The sequence below is a fragment of the Vanellus vanellus genome (genome assembly GCF_965231255.1).
Source record: "Vanellus vanellus genome assembly, chromosome: 6".
Lineage (NCBI taxonomy): Eukaryota > Metazoa > Chordata > Aves > Charadriiformes > Charadriidae > Vanellus > Vanellus vanellus.
This window is the reverse complement of record NC_138911.1, coordinates 21,996,914-22,018,055: the sequence shown is the minus strand read 5'-3', so window position 1 is coordinate 22,018,055 and position 21,142 is coordinate 21,996,914. Positions and strand designations below refer to the sequence as shown.

At 38.4% G+C, this 21,142-nt stretch overlaps 1 protein-coding gene across 1 annotated transcript in view; it reads right to left on the bottom strand.

The window, feature by feature from the left end:
• PDHX (pyruvate dehydrogenase complex component X) overlaps positions 1–21,142 on the bottom strand; it is a 65,308-nt gene that overhangs the window by 43,958 nt on the left and 208 nt on the right. The window contains exons 2-3 of the mRNA XM_082485422.1: positions 9,482–9,565; positions 4,408–4,508 (exon numbers count right to left, since the gene is read on the bottom strand). Coding sequence (XP_082341548.1) covers positions 4,408–4,508; positions 9,482–9,565 — 185 coding nt within the window. The remainder of the gene's footprint in view (positions 1–4,407; positions 4,509–9,481; positions 9,566–21,142) is intronic.

The following is a 21,142-nucleotide window of genomic DNA, read 5'->3' as shown; positions in this document are numbered from 1 at the left end:
ACAAGGGAAGCCCCCAGCCTGCTCCCAAGCGGCGATTCCTGCCCACTCCCACGACCAGCTCTCGGCTATAGACTGGGCATGGCTCACACGGTATGGAATATCCCTTTGGCTAGTCTGGGTCAGCCGACCCACACCCCACACACCCCAACTCCCGGCTGTGTCCCGTCCCAGCGCCTTGTGAAAATTAACCTTATCTGCACCAGAACCAGGGCACATACCAATGATTATGCAAAACAGATATGTCTCCCAAGTTCAAAATAGTTCCTGTAACACATTAATATGCAGCAATTAACAATTTTTTTCCCTAAACTAAGAATAAAAACTTTTTTGCATGTCTTTTCTTTACAAAGGCTTGCACATATAACAGAAAACACTTTTATAAACAGTCTACATACTGTAACTGAATAGACAAAGAAGCACTGCTACATGGTTGTGATGTCAAGTCCTTACCTTGGCATCAGAATACTTTAATGGTGCTATAACAACACATACAGAAATCCAATAGGGGGTTGAGCCTTCAGAAACATAACACACTAGTTAGGCTTTGTTTATAACCCAGCATCATATGAGCATTCAAAGCCATCAATGCTGTCAACTCTCACTCTTCAGAGCAAACCAATTGCTTTTTCCTCATGTTTACCACTCCAAGATAGTTACATGAAAACTCCCAACATTCCTTATTTTCCAACAAGCTTCCAGCCCAGATGACTGCAGAGTTTATACTTTTTAAAAGTGCATGAATGTATTTAAAAAAAACATGTTTTTAAACAGACAACCTTTGGAACTCAGAACTAGAATAGACAAAGAAAAATTGTTATTATTTTGCTTAACTTTCCACTTTCTAGGTTTTTGAGTTACTTCCACGTTTTTATCATTCACAATACCAGAGAACCTCTCTACATAAATCTCAATGAACCCCAGAACCTCAGACATAGAAAGTGCTGAAATAAGTAGCTTCACCATACTTCTATTACTGTGTGTATGCATAGCCAAGAAGAGTCAAAAAGATCCTAACTTTGCTGACAAACTAACAAAACACAGGTGAGCCACGACAGGGAGAAAAAAATTGGAGTTTGGTGCACAGAGGAATAAAGTTCCCTTGAAGCTGTTGCCACTGCAACACAGTTACAGTAGTCACTAAAACACACATAACAAAGTAGATGTTTATTTCCTAAACTGGGAGGAAAGGTGGACAGAACTGATGCTGGCTCACTCTGCAATGGCAGTTCTATACAAAGTAGTTTCAGTTCATACTAATTCTTATTTAGGTCATGAATGAGAGAATGGTAACAGATGTTAAATCCCATTCATAAACAATCAATCATCACCTGGTTTTACTCCAAATTTAACTAATAAGTATTTTAGGCAAAAAAAGTTAGTGTTAATTTAAGAAGCAACTCTACTGAAAGAACAATCATTGTTCTGAAATAACTCTTCTAACACTTTCATTCAGTCATTTTAATCTTTTAGTGCATTTGACACTAAATCAGATGTGATCACTGAAAGACCTATTCAGACAGAAAAGGCATATATGTATGAGTGTCTATTTTACTGTTAGCCTGCTCTTCCTCAAACCATACATACTTACATTATACAGTCAAGATAAAACAAGAAGGGTCACAGAAGTTGAATTCATTTAATCTAATGAACCTTCTTAAGGGTAAAAAACAAAGTGTTAGGCAGATAGCATGTTTGACTCAGTTTTCCATACTGAACTCAGGCAAGATGGAGCAGAATTGTAGTTGGCATCAAAGAACACAAAATTGTTGCTTCACTTCTTTCAGAAAGTGTGTAAGCTTTAGCCAGATACTGATAACTCAGATGCATCAAATATTCTTAATTTCCCATCAACTACATCACATCTGAAACTTTTGAGTGGCCTTTGGAAGGGCAGTCTTTTCAATAAATCATCTCCCCATCCACAAACCTGAGACAGCTTAATGTTATAAACCTTACACAAACATCTACTGAACGTCCAGTATAGTCCAGAAATATCTACAGGATACTGCAGAAAGACTTAGTATCATACTTGAGCTAGGAAAAAAACGTTCCGAAGATTTCTGATCTTATTATATCTTATATCTCCCCTGTTAGTTTTCATCAGTTTTCTTCTGTACTTTTTAGGACACTGCAATAAAAGCCTATTTAAGTATTAGAGTTCAGAATAGATACACAAGTCCACCATTTCTAGTTTCCAAAAAGGGGATTAAAGGAATCCATTAAAGACTGGGTTTGCATAATAACCTCTTCATGTTGCTCCAATACAGCTGCCTCTCCTCCCTTAATCTGAAAGACTTTATAGTTATTTTCCACCTCCTGGCATATCCTTCTCAGACTCAGCTCTTGGTGCATTACTGTTCTTGGATGATGTGTCACTGCTCCATGACACTGATATCACGTAGTTGCTGTAAAGTCACAGAATCACAGAATTTTTAGAGTTGGAAGGGACCTCTAGAGATCACCTAGTCCAACTTCCCTGCTAAAGCAGGATTGCCTAGAGCACATTACTCAGGACTGCATCCAGGCGGGTCTTGAAAATCTCCAGAGAAGGGGACTCCAAAACCTCCCTGGGCAGCCTGTGCCAGTGCTCTGTCACCCTCACCGTAAAGAACTGTTTCTGTGTATTTGAACGGAACTTCCTGTGATCTAACTTGTGCCCATTACCCCTCGTCCTGTCACTTGGAACCATTGAAAAGAGCCTGGCTCCATCCTCCTTCAACCCACCCTTTAGATACTTGTATGCCATAATAAGGTCTCCCCTCAGCCTTCTCCAGGCTAAAGAGTCCCAGCTCTCTCAGCCTTTCCTCATAAGGCAGATGCTCCAAGCCCTTAATCATCTTAGTTGCCCTTTGCTGGACTCGCTCCAGCAGTTCCCTGTCCCTCTTGAACTGGGGAGCCCAAAACTGGACACAGTAGAGGGGGAGTGACCTACTGGCCACACTCTTCCCTATGCAGCCCAGGATTCCATTGGCCTTTTTGGCAACAAGGGCACATTGCTGGGCCATGGATAATTTACTGTCTACCACAACCCCCAGATCCTTCTCCTCCAAGCTACTTCCCAGCAGGTCTGCCCCTAACCTACACTGGTGCCTAGCATTCTTGCTCCCCAGGTGCAGGACCTTGCACTTGCTTTTGTTGAACCTCATTAGGTTCTTTTCTGCCCAGCTCTCCAGCCTGTCCAGGTCACGCTGGATGGCAGCACGGCCCTCTGGGGTGTCAGCCACCCCACCCAGTTTGGTATCATCAGCAAACTTGCTGAGGATACACTCTGTCCCCTCATCCAGGTCATTAATTAATATATCAAACAAAATTGGACCGAGTATTGACCCCTCAGGGACACCACTGGTTACAGGCCTCCAACTAGACTCTGTGCCGCTGATCACAACCCTCTGAGTTCTGTCCCGCAGTCTGGTTTTGGTCTATCAAAAAACATGACACAACACAACATGCCACACAAAGAAATTTTGTAATGCATTCAGAATACATGCTTTCAGAAAATGTAATATTTATTTTTAGACAGAAGCAGCAACAGAAGGCCTCAGAATTACAGCCCCACCCTTCTAAATTTTGATGAGAATTAATATGAGGTCTTTTTGAAATAAGAAACATTTCTCAAAAATGTTAGAACAGAGGAGGAGGAGAAATGAAAAGATACATAACTTGTCTTTTTAGAATACAGTATGTATAGAATAGCACAGGACTGGCAAGCAGACCTTAAGCAATGCAGGGTTAGAACTAAGTCCTTCACCCAGATCTCTGTAGTCCAGTTGTTATTGCTTCCATCTTGGTACAGAACAGGATTTAAAGCCAAACAAACAAGAAATCCAAACAAACTGAGCATTCTCTCTCTTATATACGCACATACACACAAATACTCCAAAATGATGTGCAGAGAATTTCACATTCATCCCAGTTCTCATTCTTTATATTAAGCCTAATCAATCTAATTTTAAGAATTGTCCTCTGGGACAGCCCATCTTGTATAATGTTCCATCTTCAATGGCCAGCGCAAGATAATCTAGCACAGAGATCACACATCCTGGGTAAAGTACCATCCAAGTCTCCATATTCCAACTAACCGATTGTAACTTGTTTTTCTATAACTAAGAGTAAGACATGTCAAACTGCATTACTTCGTGGACGTAATTCATAAGGTGCATACAAAGCAACATAATTCAATCAAGTTAAATGAAAATCAATTAAACATATATAGAATGATGTACCATGTACCAGTAGTCTGCTATGTGTATGAAATAGAGCAATTATTTCTTACTAGGAATGCATGTGCATTATTCTGAAAGCTGAGCAGAAGGAAATTTAGCTATCTAAACTAGTTTTTGAGGCAATATGCTAAAAACAGTCTGACAAGAAGTTATATCATCCTACTCAGAAAGGCAGAATCCCTACCAGTATTTTAGCCAATATGCCATCATCACTTGATTCCATGGTAATCACTGCTTTGTCTGTTTCAATTTCACACAATGCATCTCCAGCATTCACTGTTTCACCTGCAAAATATAACAGAACTTAATAATCTTTAGCCTAAACTTCCTTTCAGATCTATTTAATGATGGAAGATATTTATCCACATAATACAGCCATTTTATATTCTTATATTCTATAGCTAGTTGATCCCCCATCATTATTTACCATATTGTATCTTTCATTTCCAAATAAAACATTAAGATTCAGAGACACAAACTGCTGCAAGCAGAACATTAACATTCCAAATACTGATTTTTACAGTAAGTTTTCCAAGAGGAAGTACAGACACAATGAAATTTACTCAGTAACACTGCCATGAATAAAATGCTGTGCCTTCCATATTCATTGCTAGCCATAAGTCAAAGCAAGCAATTTAAAGCTAACTTTTTAAAACAACGGTCACAGGCAACAACATCTTTAACTAAGTATCACAGTTCCCTAGTTTGTATCTACGCTATTAAAGATATTCAAATACAAACTTCAGGAACTTTAATCTCTTTGGAAGGCATGTCTGCAAGCTTGTTACATCAATCTCCTATATAGTTAAAAAAGGTCTTTTAGAAAAATGCTTACTTCGTGAAATAAAAATGTACACAAGTGTTAGAAATTGCTTTCGCTAGATTACACAAAACCACACAATTCTGAAGATACTCCTCTTCTGCTTTTGAGGAATACCGGTATCTGCTAGCACATAATAAAGATGTTAAGGGTCTGGATTCTTTCAACAGATCAATAGTGACTAGATGGCCAACATTAAAATTGAAGTTACATTGAAAAACTTTCAGGTAGTTAAATGTTTTGGCCTCCAACAAAATGATACACTTTTCCTTACAGAGCACTGAAAAATAAGGACAATACATGGCCTAACACATGACTACACTTTTCATAGGAAGTAAAATTTTCATACTTCCCCAGTACCAGAAATGCTTCAACTGTATTATCTGTCTAAGCATTTAATTCTGATATTACTGTCCGTTTTACTTCAGCATCAGAATAAACCTAGTGCAGGTAGCCACTTTAAGTGCTTATCTCTTACCTAAATACTTTTTTTCTTGTTAAATAATTACTTCCTCTTTCAGGACTACCTGAATTAGAAGGGGAAAATGAAGTGTTGCATGACCCTTGTGATCTCTGCAGTAGTAAACAATGGAAACGTTCAAAGGTCTGTCACTTACAAATTTTTCTAAGTCAGAAATGTTCCTATTAAGGAACTTGGCAGGGGAGTACTCAAAGTAGCACCTGATCTACTAGAGGGTAGATTTAGATTAGCTATTCGGAAGAAATTATTTAATTGGAGGGTGGCAAGACTGTAACAGGTGGCCCAGAGAAGTTGTGGATGCCACATCCTGGAAGTTTTCAAGGCCAGGCTGGAGGGAGCTTTGAGCAACCTGGTCTAGTGGGAGGCATCCCTGCCCATGGCAGGAGGGGTTGGAACTAGGTGATCTTTAAGGTCCCTTCCAACTCTAACCATTCTATGATTCTACATGCTTTTTAATTTAATAATCTACTTGCCGCACTGCACTTTGCAATAACTAGAGCATAAACAGTTTATAACAGGAAGTCAGAATTCCAGGCTGTATACCAGTGTTCACATTCCATTGGATCATTAATTCAAGTAGCCCGTAAATCAGGTCTTTAGGCAAGTACTTCATAGATGTTAAGAAATCAAATGGTTAGGCAAATTCTGTAACCTACAGAGCTAAGATCGGCAAGCAGAAAGGAGCTTAACTCCATATCTTAATTATTGTCTTCTCCCAACCTGCAATCGGACTATAAGTGTTCTGTACTCAGAAAAGTCAGTGCTAAGCAACCTGCAGCAGTAACTCCGAAAGCAAATACCCTCACCCATGTGTTTGTCACACATGACATATCTCTTAACTTGGGTACATAAGAATGTGCATAGAAAGTAAGGATTCTCTTGCACGGGGAAGGCAAGAGTAAAAGTCTTTAGAGAACTGGGCAAACCACTTTTCCACTACTTTTTTTGTTTTCCTTTCACTGCTCCAGCCAAGAAGGGGTCATAAGTTTGGAAGGCAATTGATTAAATGCGATTTTAAGAAGAGTATTTCATAGCAGCATTCAAAAACCTCATGTGTGTTTCAGTACCCAAGCACGATAGAAAGGATCATAGTGATTTTCATTAGACTGCAAAATTTGTGATAGCTCATAATCGATGCTTACTTTGATGTCAATTACAAATCAGTTTTCCCAATAGCTAGGATTGGAAAGAACACTTTTGCAAAGCATATCTTTGCTCTTCCATTTTCTAATGAGAGCAGTATTTGCAACAGAAGTTGCCTGAATGGAAGCTCTCTGAGATTATATATAATGCCCTTGAAAAATCTTGGGTGGGGTTTGTTTTGTTTTTTTTAAATGGTTAAGTTCTTATAGCTAACCTGAATGAGTAGGATCTCTACTGAAACAGAGTTTCCCTCTAAGAGATCATATCCAATTGGCATTAAATAGCCTATGTGCTCTGTTCAGTTATTGGCAGACAATTATCCAACTCACAAGATACAGACCACATTCCTTGATGTATTCTTTGCAAATCAAATCAATGTTGACAGAGCATAGAGACTGAAGTCCTGCAGGTAATGTCTCAGAAGGCAGCAGTTACACTGCACGAGGAAACTGCTAGCACTGTTGTTATTTTGGGCAGGAAACAGAATAGCCAAGAGGATTTTGGTCTCCTGGGCTGTCAATCTATCATCATTCATGAACATTAAATTCATACATAATAAGTACAGGTTTTCAGAAACACAGTTTTATTTTTATGAGAATGACTTTATCACCCACAGGAATCAACATGCAACTGCATTAACAATAAGAAGGAAATAGTAAAGCTAGCAATTAAATTCAGCATTTTTCCTTCTACAGTACTGGAATCATCTGTCCATCCTCTGAACCATAAAGTGAAAATATTTGATATTTACACAAAGCAGAAAAATTATCAAAACAATATTCTACTGTCCCCTGCTGGTTGTACAGAGGGAAAAGCATTTCATGTGCAATCACCATCTTTCTTCCGTCAGTTACTTTAAAGTATTTATTTTCTTGGATATGAGATTATCAAACATTTATATTCGGCAATACCACTATATTTAGATAGCCAACTCACTGGAGGATTATGTAGTTATGAGCATCCCTTGAAGACAGAAGGGTTATAAGCATAACATCAGTTTGCTTTTTTCTTCAAAATTTACCTTCATTTCTTTTAATTTTGTCATCATGTTTATTTCCCAGACTGTCAGAGGAAAAAAATATTCATGGGAACTAATTATGGTCACAGATGTGCCAAATAATATAGAATATTCTGTTTTGGTCTTGTTTCTAAATACAAAGTAGAGCAATAAAAATCCTAAAATAGTTTTCTCTCAAAGGTCAACCATCAAATAAAATTTCACTTATTAAAATAGGCTTGGAGTTTTTTTTTTTTCCCCTTTTGTGTTGGTGTGGAAGTGTAGTGGAAAGACTGAGAAAAAACATTGTATAGCCATTGAGCCGCAAGACCTTTTTATGAGGAAAACTGATTCATTCATGATGTGGAGCAAACTATAATCTACTTCAACTCCTATTGTGCTCTCTTCTTTGCTTTCCCTTTTTGAATACTATACTTACTGTGAAACAGACTACTGTGGATTTTTACTGTCTTACAGTTATTGACAGCTAATGTCTAGAAAAAGGACTTTGGATCTTTCTGGAGAAAGGACTTGATACTTGACTAACTGAAGCTTCAAGTTTCAAGAACGCTGGGGCAATTACTTTTTACAGACAGACTCCCATATTGTTCCTAATAAATTCTGCAGAAATTCTTACTAGAAATATTACAAGCAGAAGGTCATCTCCACTACTGGAACAACAAGTTGCCTTCCCGCCATCTCTCAAAATTTATAAAAGCAAAGAACTCCAGTAACACAATGATGGAGGCTGTATCAATACTTATAGAGAGTAAACCAAAGGAAATGGCTTATCTAGGCAGAATAATCAAAACACATATTTAGCTCACGAAATTATGTCTGTCAAAGACAGTACGCTTTAAGTACATTTCTCCAAACATGTTTATCTCTTTACCAAATGTCTGAGAACAAGATATATTCCTACAGTCATCGAAACCTATGCAATGCATCCTATACCAATGCACAACTGCTACACGGAATCCAAAACTACAGTCAAAATCCAGTTTTAATATTAAATTGGACAGGGGGAAGGATAGGAGGAGAGGGGAGAAAGGTCTCCTGACATAACAGGGGCTTCTGCAGATAATTTTTTATTTCTATACAATCTATGTGAAGTCAAAACATACACTCAGACTATTTATCTAGCTGCTCCAACATACTTTAACAGAAGTACATTACTTTTCACTTGTCAGAGCACAGAGAACCTAGGACAACCTAGGCTACCAGGGTTTTTTTTTTTTTTTTTTTTTTTTTTTTTTTTTTGAGAAGTAGTTTGGTTTTTGTTTTAGGTTTTGGGGGTCTTTTTTGGAAAGATATTTCCTCATTTGGAATTTGGGTTATGAAAGTATTTTAAATTTTTCTATCAGCTTTAATTGCAGACTATAATGTAGGTATTAAAAAAGTAAGCCCTGAATAGCAACTATAAAAATACCGTATCTTTCATGTCATTTCATAATGCAGCAGAATAATGCAACAGAAACTCTCCCCAAAGTCAAAGGTTCTCAGACTTCCAACATTACTGATCAGCATGACAACACTGTGAATTAAGAATAACACACACACTCACACCCTGGAACAGCCTAACTGAATTTTTTCAGAAATATGATCAACGCAACCTTTTCGAAGGCAAACAAAGGAAAAAATGTTTCAAAACCCAACAATTTCAAAGCGGGTATTGTTCAAGACAACAGCATCCATACACCTAACATTTTGCTTCAAAATACTAAGGTACAACCAGAAAGAATGATCTTATTCTCACAGAACAGATTTATATAGCTGAAGAATTACAGCAAACATGACCACAGAAAATGCTATCTTACCTTCCTTTTTTAACCATTTCACAATGTTTCCTTCTTCCATTGTAGGAGAAAGCGCAGGCATGAGAACTTTAATACCAGGTGTACCTGTAAAACAAGCATATGATTATCTAGACTAAATACTTGTTCAGTATAATTATTTTCCTCAGTTAACTGCTTAATGGACATGAAACTAAGAGTGCATGAATCTGAAAGGCAGTAGAACAAAAGCTGCACTATGATGCTCTTTTTTAAGCTTACATACAAGCATGCACTCCCAAGGAAAACCACGCACTAACTATAGAACCTATATGTTACACAGAACAAGGGCCAACTTGAGTACAAAGTCATAAATCATACAAAGTATTAACCAAATTAAACTGTCTTAAGTAAAAATATGATACAGAAACTTTGGACCTGGTGAAGACAAATTTAGATACTCATGCTGCTTCAGCTTTGATTCAACTAATTTTTAATGGAAACTTTCTCCACGACCAAGTATTAATACATTATTAAAAATATACAAACTAGTATTTCAAGTACCCCTCAGTTCAGCCCGACTTACTGAACAATCCTACAGTGGATGCAAGTGAAACAGGATTATATAATCTTTGTCCAACAGAAACCTAAACAGGAAAAACAAAAATCTACAACTTGCTTAGAGCTCCAACTACACACAAGCTATTATATGTAGAATGAAAAGGCAGCTATAAAAAAAAAAAAAAAAAGAGAAAAAAATCAGCAGCTAGCATGAAGCTATGATTGCTTTTTTTCTATTATTCCCTCTCACCCCTGTCCCTGAAATGACATAAATTTCAAAGCTGAGCCAGCTAATAGCCCCTGCCTCTTGTGTATCAGGAGCATACATACTAAACCAAACCACATTTCCATTTTGGGGCTTTTTCCATACATGGCCCTGCATATGCTTAGTTCTGCCCCTGTCAGGGTCTCGTTTTAGCCTCTCATTTACTCCAGGACACAAGTGAATGAGACAAGTCTCAAAGACTTGTCCTCTCATTTGTTGTGTGCTCGGCAGGAAAGGAAGTCTGAACATAAGACTTGTCAGATATAAGCATGCCCAGAGGAGAGAACACATGCATGAACACCATATCTCAGCCCTCAAGACAGGCCAAAACTGCTGCAATCATGAGAAATTTGGCAAGACATATTGATGTGTTCCCTGCTGATGAACCATGATGTGATACAGAGGAGAGTATACCTCCATCCACAAATTCCTTAGTGGTATTTACCATAGTTTTTCTTCCTAGTTAGGCAGTATGTCAGCAGGATGAGACAACAGATTAAAGCATATCTTTTAAACTAATAAAGGCCCCCTGATCCTAGTACTCCAGACACTGATGATCTACCTCTTTCGCTGATAAAACTTTTCCAATGTTTATCCTTTCTGCTAGGAAACTACATCTACTTTGCAGATTGAAATAGCCTAATTTAAAGTTTCAGTGATTGGATCTTATGTCTGTTAAAAAGCTTGAAAGATTTCTCATTACAGAGATCCTTCACATAAGTGTCTATACACAGACACCAGGTAAACTCTTAGCCTTTTCTTTCCTTTGACAAGCCATATAAAAAGATCTGAAGAGTCCAATGTATTTAAGTAACACACGATCACAACCTCTCTGGCCCTGCAACACCATGTACCAGACACAGCTAGATAGCAGATCACTTCAGTCTGCCAATTGACTGAATCAACTTAGTAAACCCATAGACAGAGAAAAGTGGCACTGAACAGGAGCAAGCTGTGTGCCATGTAAGTGAGATTCTTCTGAGGACAGGGCTCACGATACAGCACATTTCATAGCACATTACATCTCTTGTCATTTGATCCAGTACACCAAAGTGTACTCTGACATTCAGTTTGTAACACAAGAGATACAGTCTTTCTGATTTTTTAAAGATAGTTATGAGGGAAATAAATATATCTTTTTAGATACTATTCTGGAAGAGTTTGCTTAGGGTAAGCAGGAACAGCTTAAACTTAGAAATTAATCCTTTTTTTTTTTCTTCCTCATTATCCGGAAGAAAAAGGGCAAGGAAAAAAAAAGTAAGAGAACTTTGGAATTGGAGGTCAGTAACAAGTGGTGTCCCTCAGGGGTCAGTACTGGGTCCAGTCCTGTTCAATCAATCAATGACCTGGATGAAGGGTTAGAGTGTACCATCAGCAAGTTTGCTGATGATACAACACTGGGAGGAGTAGCTGACATGCCGGAAGGCTGTGCTGCCATATGGCGTGACCTGGACAGGCTAGAGAGTCAGGCAGAGAGGAATCTTACGAAATTCAAGAAGGGCAAGTGTAGGGTACTGCACCTGGGGAAGAATAACCCCATGCATCAGTACAGGTTAGGGGCTGACCTCCTGGAGAGCAGCTCTGTGGAAAGGGACCTGGGAGTCCCGGTGGACAACAGGATTACCATGAGCCAGCAATGTGCCCTTGTGGCCAAGAAGGCCAATGGCATCCTGGGGTGCATCAAGAAGAGTGTGGCCAGCAGGTCAAGGGAGGTCATCCCTCCCCCTCTACTCTGCCCTGGTGAGGCCGCATCTGGAGTGTTGTGTCCAGTTCTGGGCTCCCCAGTTCAAGAAGGACAGGGAACTGCTGGAGAGAGTCCAGCAAAGGGCTCCAAAGATGATAAGAGTGATGTTCTAATCCCCTAATGAGGAAAGACTGAGGGACTTGGGTCTTTTTAGTCTAGAGAAAAGAAGACTGAGAGGGGATCTTATCAATGCTTACAAATACTTAAAGGGAGGGTGCCGGGGGACGGGACCAGTCTTTTTTCAGTGGTGCTCAGTGATAGCACAAGAGGTAACAGGCACAAACCTGATCATAGGAAGTTCCATCTTAACATGAGGAGGAACTTCTTTCCTTTGAGGGTGTCAGAGCACTGGCACAGGCTGCCCAGAGAGGTGGTGGAGTCTCCTACTCTGGAGACATTCAAAACCCACCTGGATGCCATCCTGTGCAACCTGCCCTAGGTGAACCTGCTCTGGCAAAGGGGTTGGACTAGATGATCTCCAGAGGTCCCTTCCAACCCCTATCATGCTGTGAATTCTGTAATTTTGAGCTGAAAAGCACATGTCACCTAGACTAAGAATGCTTCTCATCCTTACTTCCAAATTCTAAGAGTTACCATGAAAAAGATCTCAGATAAGGCAAAAACAGATGTGAAACCGCAATTAATAAACAATGACTTAAGAGAATTAAAAGTGCTCACTCATGTTCTGTAATTCATTAATGTTAATACATACACTAAATCTGACCTTGTCTTTTGCACTCATACAGGATTATGAAAGAATAAATCATTACACTCGTAAGAAAATGTAGGTATTCCATTATTTCCATTATTATTTATAGTTGAAATAGAAATAATGGAAAAATGTAATGTCTTTAACTCCGCTGAACCTCTGAAATATTTAATCTCTATCCCCACACCTTTCTAGTGGATGAACCACATGGCAGGGACTGGGGGAGCAAAGTCCCTCCCACTGTAGGAGAAGATCAGATTCATGACCACCTGAGGAACCCGAACATACAGAAGTCTATGGGACTGGATGAGATGCATCCCAGAGTCCTGAGGGAATCAGCTGATACAGTTGCCAAGCCACTCTCCATGATATTTGAAAAGTCGTGGCAGTCAACTTGAAGTCCCTGGTGACTGGAAAAAGGGAAAAAGTGCACGCATTTTTAAAAAGGGTAGAAAGGAGCACCCTGGGAACTACCAGCCTGTCAGCCTCACCTCTGTGCCTGGGAAGATCATGGAACAGATCCTCCTTGAAGCCATGCTAAGACACGTGGAGAACAGGGAGGTGATTTCAGATGGCCAGCATGGCTTCAGCAAGGGCAAGTCCTGCCTGACCAACCTAGTGGCCTTCTATGATGGAATGACAAGGGAAGAGCTGTGCATGTCATCTATCTGGACTTCTCCAAGGCCTTTGACATGGTCCCCCACAACATCTTTTTCTCTAAATTGGAGAGATATGGATGTGATGGGTTGACTGTTTAGTGGAGGAGGAACTGATTGGATGGTCACATGCAGAGGGCAGTGGTCAACAGCTCAATGTGCAGATGGACGTTGGTGACAAGTGGTGTGCCTCAGGGGTCTATACTTGGACCAGTGCTGCTTAATATCTTCATCAATGACATAGACAGTGGGATCAAGTGCATTCTCAGCAAGTTTGTTGACGATACCAAGCTGAGTGGTGCAGTTGACATACCTGAGGGACATGATGCCATCCAGAGGGACCTGGACAAGCTTGAGAAGTGGGCCTGTGTGAACCTCAAGAGGTTCAACAAGGCCAAGTGCTGGGTCCTGCACCTGTGTCAGGGCAACCCCTGGTACCAATACAGGCTGGGGGATGAAGGGATTGAGAGCAGCTCTGCCAAGAAGCACTTGGGGGTACTGGTGGATGAAAAGCCTGTCATTAGCTTACAATGTGCGCCTGTGGCCCAGAAAACCCACCATATCCTTGCTGCATCAAAAGGAGTGTGGCCAGCAGGTTGAGAGAGATGATTCTGTCCTTCTGCTCTGCTCTGGTGAGACCCTACCTGGAGTACTATATCCAACTCTGGAGCCCTTAGCACAGGAAATACATGGATCTGTTGGAGCAGGTCCGGAGGAGGGCCACGAAGATGATCAGAGGGATGGAGCACCTCTCCTGTGTGGACAGGCTGAGAGAGCTGGGGTTGTTCAGTCTGGAGAAGAAAAGGCTCAGGGGAGGGGAGACCTTATTGTGGCCTTTCAGTACTTAAAGGGGCCTACAGGAAAGATGGGGACAAACGTTTTTACAGTGCCTAGAGCAATAAGACAAGGGATAATGGTTTTAAACTACAAAAGTGTAGATTTAGACTAGACAGGATTTTTTTTTTTTTTTTTCCATTGTGAGGGTGGTGAAACACTGGAACAGGCTGCCCAGAGAGGCCGTAGACACCCCATCCCTGAGGACATTGAAGGTCAGGTTGGATGGGGCTCTGGGCAACCTGATGTAGTTGAAGATGTCCCTGCTCATTGCAGGGGGCATTGGACCAGATGACCTTTAAAGGTCCCTTCCAATCCAAACCATTCTATGATTCTAATTTTATTTTTTTTAACTGTGAAATGGAAACATTGTAGCAACCCTCTAATAACCTCAGCAGCCATTAACAATCTTGACATTTTAAAATGAACCAAGAGCAGAGACAGAGTTATTTATTCCCCCAAGTCTCCAGGAAAGCAACACAATCAGGATCATGCTGCCTAGAGCACTTGAACTGTGGAAGCAAGCCCAGCATATGCATGGTTTATGTTCCCAGAAGACTGCATGAGGAAATATAAATATTTGTCTCAGCCTTCTATTCCCAGGTTAATTTTCCTATTCCAAATCAGTCCTAGAAATTGATCTATTCTTTCCATGGTACTTAAATACTTGTCAGTTTAATATTACTTATTACTGTATGTATCCATAAAGTATTCCTCGTAACACTGGCAATTCCCATTTGAATTACCTCCAATGATTTTCTTTTAAAAGTTTCTTCTTGCAACCTCTCATTTTGGACCAATACACGGGAAAATGAACTATGTTAAGAATGTGTATTATTCAATGAATGCCTGTCTGTATTCATTTACCAAATCATGTTTTGTCTATGATAATTTTTCAAATACAACAATTTAAAGCATGAGTTCACAATTTTCTTTAACCTATATATGTTCACTCAAAAAAAAAAAATATTTACAGACAACAGCAAGTAGAAAATAATACATTACTGAATGCAAAGAAGTATTCTCCATTTACTTTGTCTAACTTGACAAGTCAATTTTGACAATCAAAACAGCATTTTGAAGTCACATCCCACAAATATCTAGGACTATCTAGAACTTCATTGAAACTTGACTGAAAAAAGTGAAAGCATTCCACATTTCTAATGAGGAAAAAAAATTTTTTTTTTCAACATGGTGGTTCATATGTTTCACTTCAGTAAAGAGTCACTTGATCCATTTCCCAGAATATGCTCCATACTTTGGCATAAGTACAAAATTCAGCAACAAATTTGTGCCTCTAACATTTTCCCTTTCCTGTTATGAACAAGTAACACAAAACATACATTCTGGTCCTTTGATCAAGTTAGGAGAGAAGATCCAGCAGCAAGTATACATGAACTGTAGGAAAAAATAAAACACAAACAAACAAAAAAACCCCAAACCAACAAAAAACCACCACAGGATACAAAGCAGAAGGAAGAATCCAAAGGTCAAGTCACATGCCAAATCTAAACAGAAATGCCATTTTCTATACTATTGTGCCTCACTGCAAGAATGATAATTGAGGAGCAGTGCCCAAACTGACCTTAGAAAGTATATGACTATGCCTTTAATTGCAAATACAGTAGGCTAACAGTCTTCTCAGGCACTTAACGACTTACTACTAACAGTCACACTAAAACAAAACCACACCATACATAATAAAGTCACTTATCACTAAATAAACCCTTTCCTTCATCCTTCCCTAGCTTTCCACCAGGAATACATAATATTTGACTCGTTAAGGCCCAGGCAACTAACAAAGGTTTGTTATGAACTTTTCTGCTACCTGAGAAAGATCAATATATCATATAGGTAAAAAAAAAATGTTGGTTTTTTTTTGGAAAAAAAAAAAATGCACTGTTCTGCTACTCCTATTTGGGAAGACATGGGGAGCTGAGAGCTGCTCAGCAGCTTCAGCAGGCAAGAGAATAAACATTATCTCTTTAAGAGGGTTTAATCTCCATATCCCTGATGTAAATGCAAGTGCTAGCCGAATAGCTCACTACATCACAAAAGAAAACAAAAGTAAAGGATGTCAATCTTTCCACTTCTAATACTCTATATACAGCATGAAGTGTGGAATTAGAACTGAAAATAGTCTTCTTTCCCTTCTTGACCTATGGAAACACTTCAGTGTAATTCTATCCTCATGAATCTGTAAGTATATTTAGAAACTGTAAGAAAAATAAAGTTTGAAAACTATCCCTATGCTCCACTTTCTTTGAAGATGCCAAACACAAGACTTTGCAAGTTTTGGGTAACAAAGTTTACTACTACCTGGAAGACTGCTAATATTTTACTCCAAAACATAATTACATATAAAAAAAATACTATTCTGTGTGGTGATTTCATTAAGAAAAAGAAATATCTGGCTGTAAAATTGTCCCTGCAGACTTAAAACACATTGCAACATGACCTCTGATGTCATAAACATTTTTCTTTAAACTGTTCAGCATACTGCTTAAATTACAAAATAATTTGCATATGGAAACATTTTGCTTCTCAAATGCATTGAAACAAAAAAGAATTTAACGGATACATCATAGGTCTTCATTTAAAATACCAGTTTACTTATAGTTGCTAAGTGTTAGTGTTTGAAATTCTGTTGTATTCTCCCACATGGGACTTATATATATTTTTAATCTATTTTATTGTTTGTGGTAATTATCGGTGAATGATGATTGTTAAATAACAACTAAGGTATATGGCATAAAGCTAGAATGAATTATTTAGAAAATTCATTGCAAACTTCTAGTCACCTGCAGGAAGCAAGTTGTTCAGAAAAGACACACGTAAAAACTGAATCAGCAGACAGCTGAGAATATTCTACCCCTACACTGGAAAACCACACACAGGTTTCCCCTCATCCCCCAACTCCTATACTATCCAGCAAAAGATCTATTTCTGGGCTGCTTTTGCTGGCATATTAACGAAAGAAAAATATTCCTGAGACTCAGAAAATTTTTGAGGGCAGAGGACCTAGAAGAACACAACACTAAAAAAAAGTAATAAATTATCTCAAGTAATTTTTAAATTGAGCTATCTAGGGTAGAACCTTATCTTCAGAAATAATGTTGATAACATGGATAGCCATGGCAGCAAAAAAAGTGGACAAAGTATACCAACAAATTGCTTTACTTCCATCATTTTACTTTGCATGGAACTTCCTTTTTCTCCTGATTTCTATGCAGCCATATCTGAACTATGCAGAATTATACAATAAAATTATAATAGTTACAGCATCAATTACAGTAATGAACAAGAAAAGATTTCATCAACAGACTTGGCAATGCTGTGGCACTGTTTTCAAAACTCAATTTCTAATTACTTTCGGTTGTCTGGAGGTCAGATGCAGTCAACAAGTTCATTGAAAAACTTCCCAGAGAACACATTTATTAATGTTACTTGGATGTTTTAAAGTAATTTCATAGCTACAACATCAAAGTGCTTTTTAACCAAGAAAAGCATTTCTTCTCTCTACAATGTATCACAAAATCTAATTGTGCAAGGCAGCGCAATGATTGTATTTGAAATGGGGCCAATTCAGGGAAAAAGTTTTAAGCCATATCTCTTGTTCCACATTAACTTAATATCAATTCATGATACAACCAGAAGGAGCTGATCAGTTTTCTGCCCCAATTGTTCACGTTCACACCTTTAATCATACTACCAGTAGTACTAATACTCATGCTGCTGCCTAGTTATCCAGATTTGGGAACGGATTTTGCTGGAAGTTAACCTGATCACAAAACCAAATACAATTTCAGTCAGGTTAGCTTCCTGATCTGGCTCATCATACAGCATTATGAACAAAATCAACATCCAAAATGGGCAGTGGGAACTAGGACAGAATTTATGTTCAGTTAAAGCAACTGTGGAACTACAATACAGTGCTTATACAAAGGAAAGGAAAAAATTGAGGTACACTGCAGCTCCATTTTCTCCACTCCTTTCTCATCCACCAAGCTCACCAACCTATCCATTCTGCGTACATGCATTTACTGCTCATGCATATGTTAGAGAAGTTCAGTAGTGTTGCAATTAAGAGTCTTGTTCAGCAACACAAGAACAGTTGCTACAACAATAATCTCCTTTCAAAGATATTTTAGTCACTTTTCAGTTAATGGCCATACACATCCAAAAAACAGGCTTAAATATGTCTCTAAAAAAAAAAAAGCAATCTTACAATGAACAATTCCCTTCACTAAATAATATTTTCTCTCGTTAAATTAAAAAAAAAAAAACCTGTGCTAATAAAAGGAGTCATTGGATTCACATAGGTTAGTTGCACTATACGGGCAGTCCTTACAAGCACTCTGCAAACTAAATATTGTTGGTTTTTCATTATGGGTAAGCAGAAAGTTCTGGCAATTCACAAGAAGGAGCTCATTAGCATAATAGAATTTAGAACCATGAGCATATGAAACTTCTGAACACCCAGTCGCCCTTCATTAATTTTACTGCTATCAACAGTAATTGTTATTACATATCAATTACCTGAATAAAAAAAGGAGGAAGACTTAGAAAAACTCTATATAAACAGTAGTTGCTATTTTAAAGAAAACCCTCTGTGTATCCACGAGAATTTGTTCTTGGTGACACATTTTAAGAATCGAGTTGAGTCTGAGCATGATGATTCTGCCTCCCTTCTCTTCATAGAAGAGATTCAATGCATGCTTAGCCTGCATATCAAACAAACTGAGGAGCAGGGCTTTAAGAGAAGAGCAGACCAGTAGACCTCCATAATATCCTATTAACTACAATCTGAGAATCCCATTGAGAGTGAATTTTGTACTTCAACTTATTCAGTATAACACAGGTTCATTGCCTCTTTTTGACATCCTTTGATATGGAAACAGCTACAGCATTGTCAAACAAACAAAAAAATACACTGAAGACAAATGAACTGAAGACAAATGCTTTAATGTGCCCCACCAGAAAGATATTTCATAACTTCCTAAGCCATATTCTGTAGTCAGTAGAGAATTGAAAGATTTCCTCCAACATAATGTCAATGATAAGATTAAGAAACATGAAAAACAAAAATTGACAGACCTCTAACATAAAGGTTCATTCTGTTTTTCTTCCTTGTAACCAACAAACTAGGAATTCAATTCTGAATTAAGCATTTTGACTATGCAAAACAACTTTCTCCCTCCTCTACCACCACTACAGAGAAGCAAAAGCTAAAGTGACAAACACTAGATCCACATGAACCACATTTGGTATTACCAAACAATAGCATTTTGAGAAACAGAAGAGTGGAGAAATAATAACGCTAAAATAAAAATGACTTAACTTTAATTTCCAAAACTAGGAACAAAGATTGAGTTTTATGTCCAGAAGAGCTGTATTTTACCAGAGAAGTTATGACTTTTCTCTTTGTTTCATTTTAGAAAGAGTTGGGTTTTTTTTGTTTGTTTGTTTTGTTGTTGCTGTTGTTTTTTTTTAAAGAAAAATGGTGTCACTGAGATATGTACCACTTTGAAAAGCAGTAAGGAATACTAAGAGGGTTCAAAGAAACAAATCAATGAGGAAAGCCTGAACAAGTTAAAGATGCGATATATCCACTTTAATACAGAAAAGCTTATCGTAAGGAAGAAAAAAGTTTCACTCATTGCCATATCCAAAATTAATATTCTAACTGCAGTTAATATACTAAACAGGCCTTTCTTACCACAAAGATATAAAGTACTACACTAGATTGCCTGGGAGGACTGTAGACAAAAGGTCTTTAAGGAGTTATTGTATAACACTAATCTAGAGGTAGCTAATCCTGCATTAGACGAAAAGACAAACATATTTTATGAAACAGGAAGCAATTTTTTTCTAATAAAATTTGAAAATAAGTAACATTTGTTTCAATAACAGGGATAGCTTCCCTATACATACACAGCAGGTTTTGCAAAGGAAAAAATTTTCATGATGCAAAGCAGCAAAGACAACCAGTGCTGGAAAGAAGGGTATACTGAGATCGAAAACACATTGATTAACAACTCTCTAGACTACTACTGAGTTTTACTGTAAAATGCACGTAGTTTTATTACACAAGGTTAGCAAGTGCTCACTTCTTTATAAGGACATTCAAAAAACCAAAAAGTTCAGGTATTTTATGCTCAGTATCACACCAGTACTTAATAACAATGCACCTGATTATTGTTTAAGTGTTTTACACATTGGAACTAACAGATAAACACATTTAATTTGGGCACCCAAAAATCTTTCATATTTTCTTTTACAAAATGTGGGAAGAGAAATAGTGTATCTGCCTGGTAATTCTGTAACAACAAAGTTCCAAGAAGAAAAAAAGTATCTTGAGAGGCTGTTGCCATAACCTCATAGGTTGACTTCTATGAAACCCAAACTGCATTTATAAACAAAAAACCCCAAACCTCTTTCAATACTTAACTATACTTGCACCTAGAGAACACTGAAATATTCTCAGTTGTAAGCACTTTTTTTTTTCTTATGCACAACACAATATTTACATATTCGAAGGCCTAACCTCCCATCAATGTTTTCCTCTCTAGACTCCAATTCCTTCATTTTTTTTCCTCCGTGATCACTTTTTCTAGATCTTTAATCATTCTCACGCCTCTCTCCAAATTCTCTCCCATCATCCATACCCTTCCTGATGTACCTCCAGAGACCAGACCAAACCAAACAGCACCCTGCCAAACTAATCCATCTCTGCAGCCTCTCATCCATTTCCCAATCAGTCATTGCTACTCAGTCTCTCCTGCTCAGTACACCAACGCTCCCGTTCGGCCCTGCCTCCTACCTAATCACACCGGACACTCACGCCTCCCCACCACCTTGCACAGCCTTTACTTCTCCCCTAGACCACCTACCCTCATCTCTTAACGTCGCAGTTCCTCCACGCGCACCTGCAACA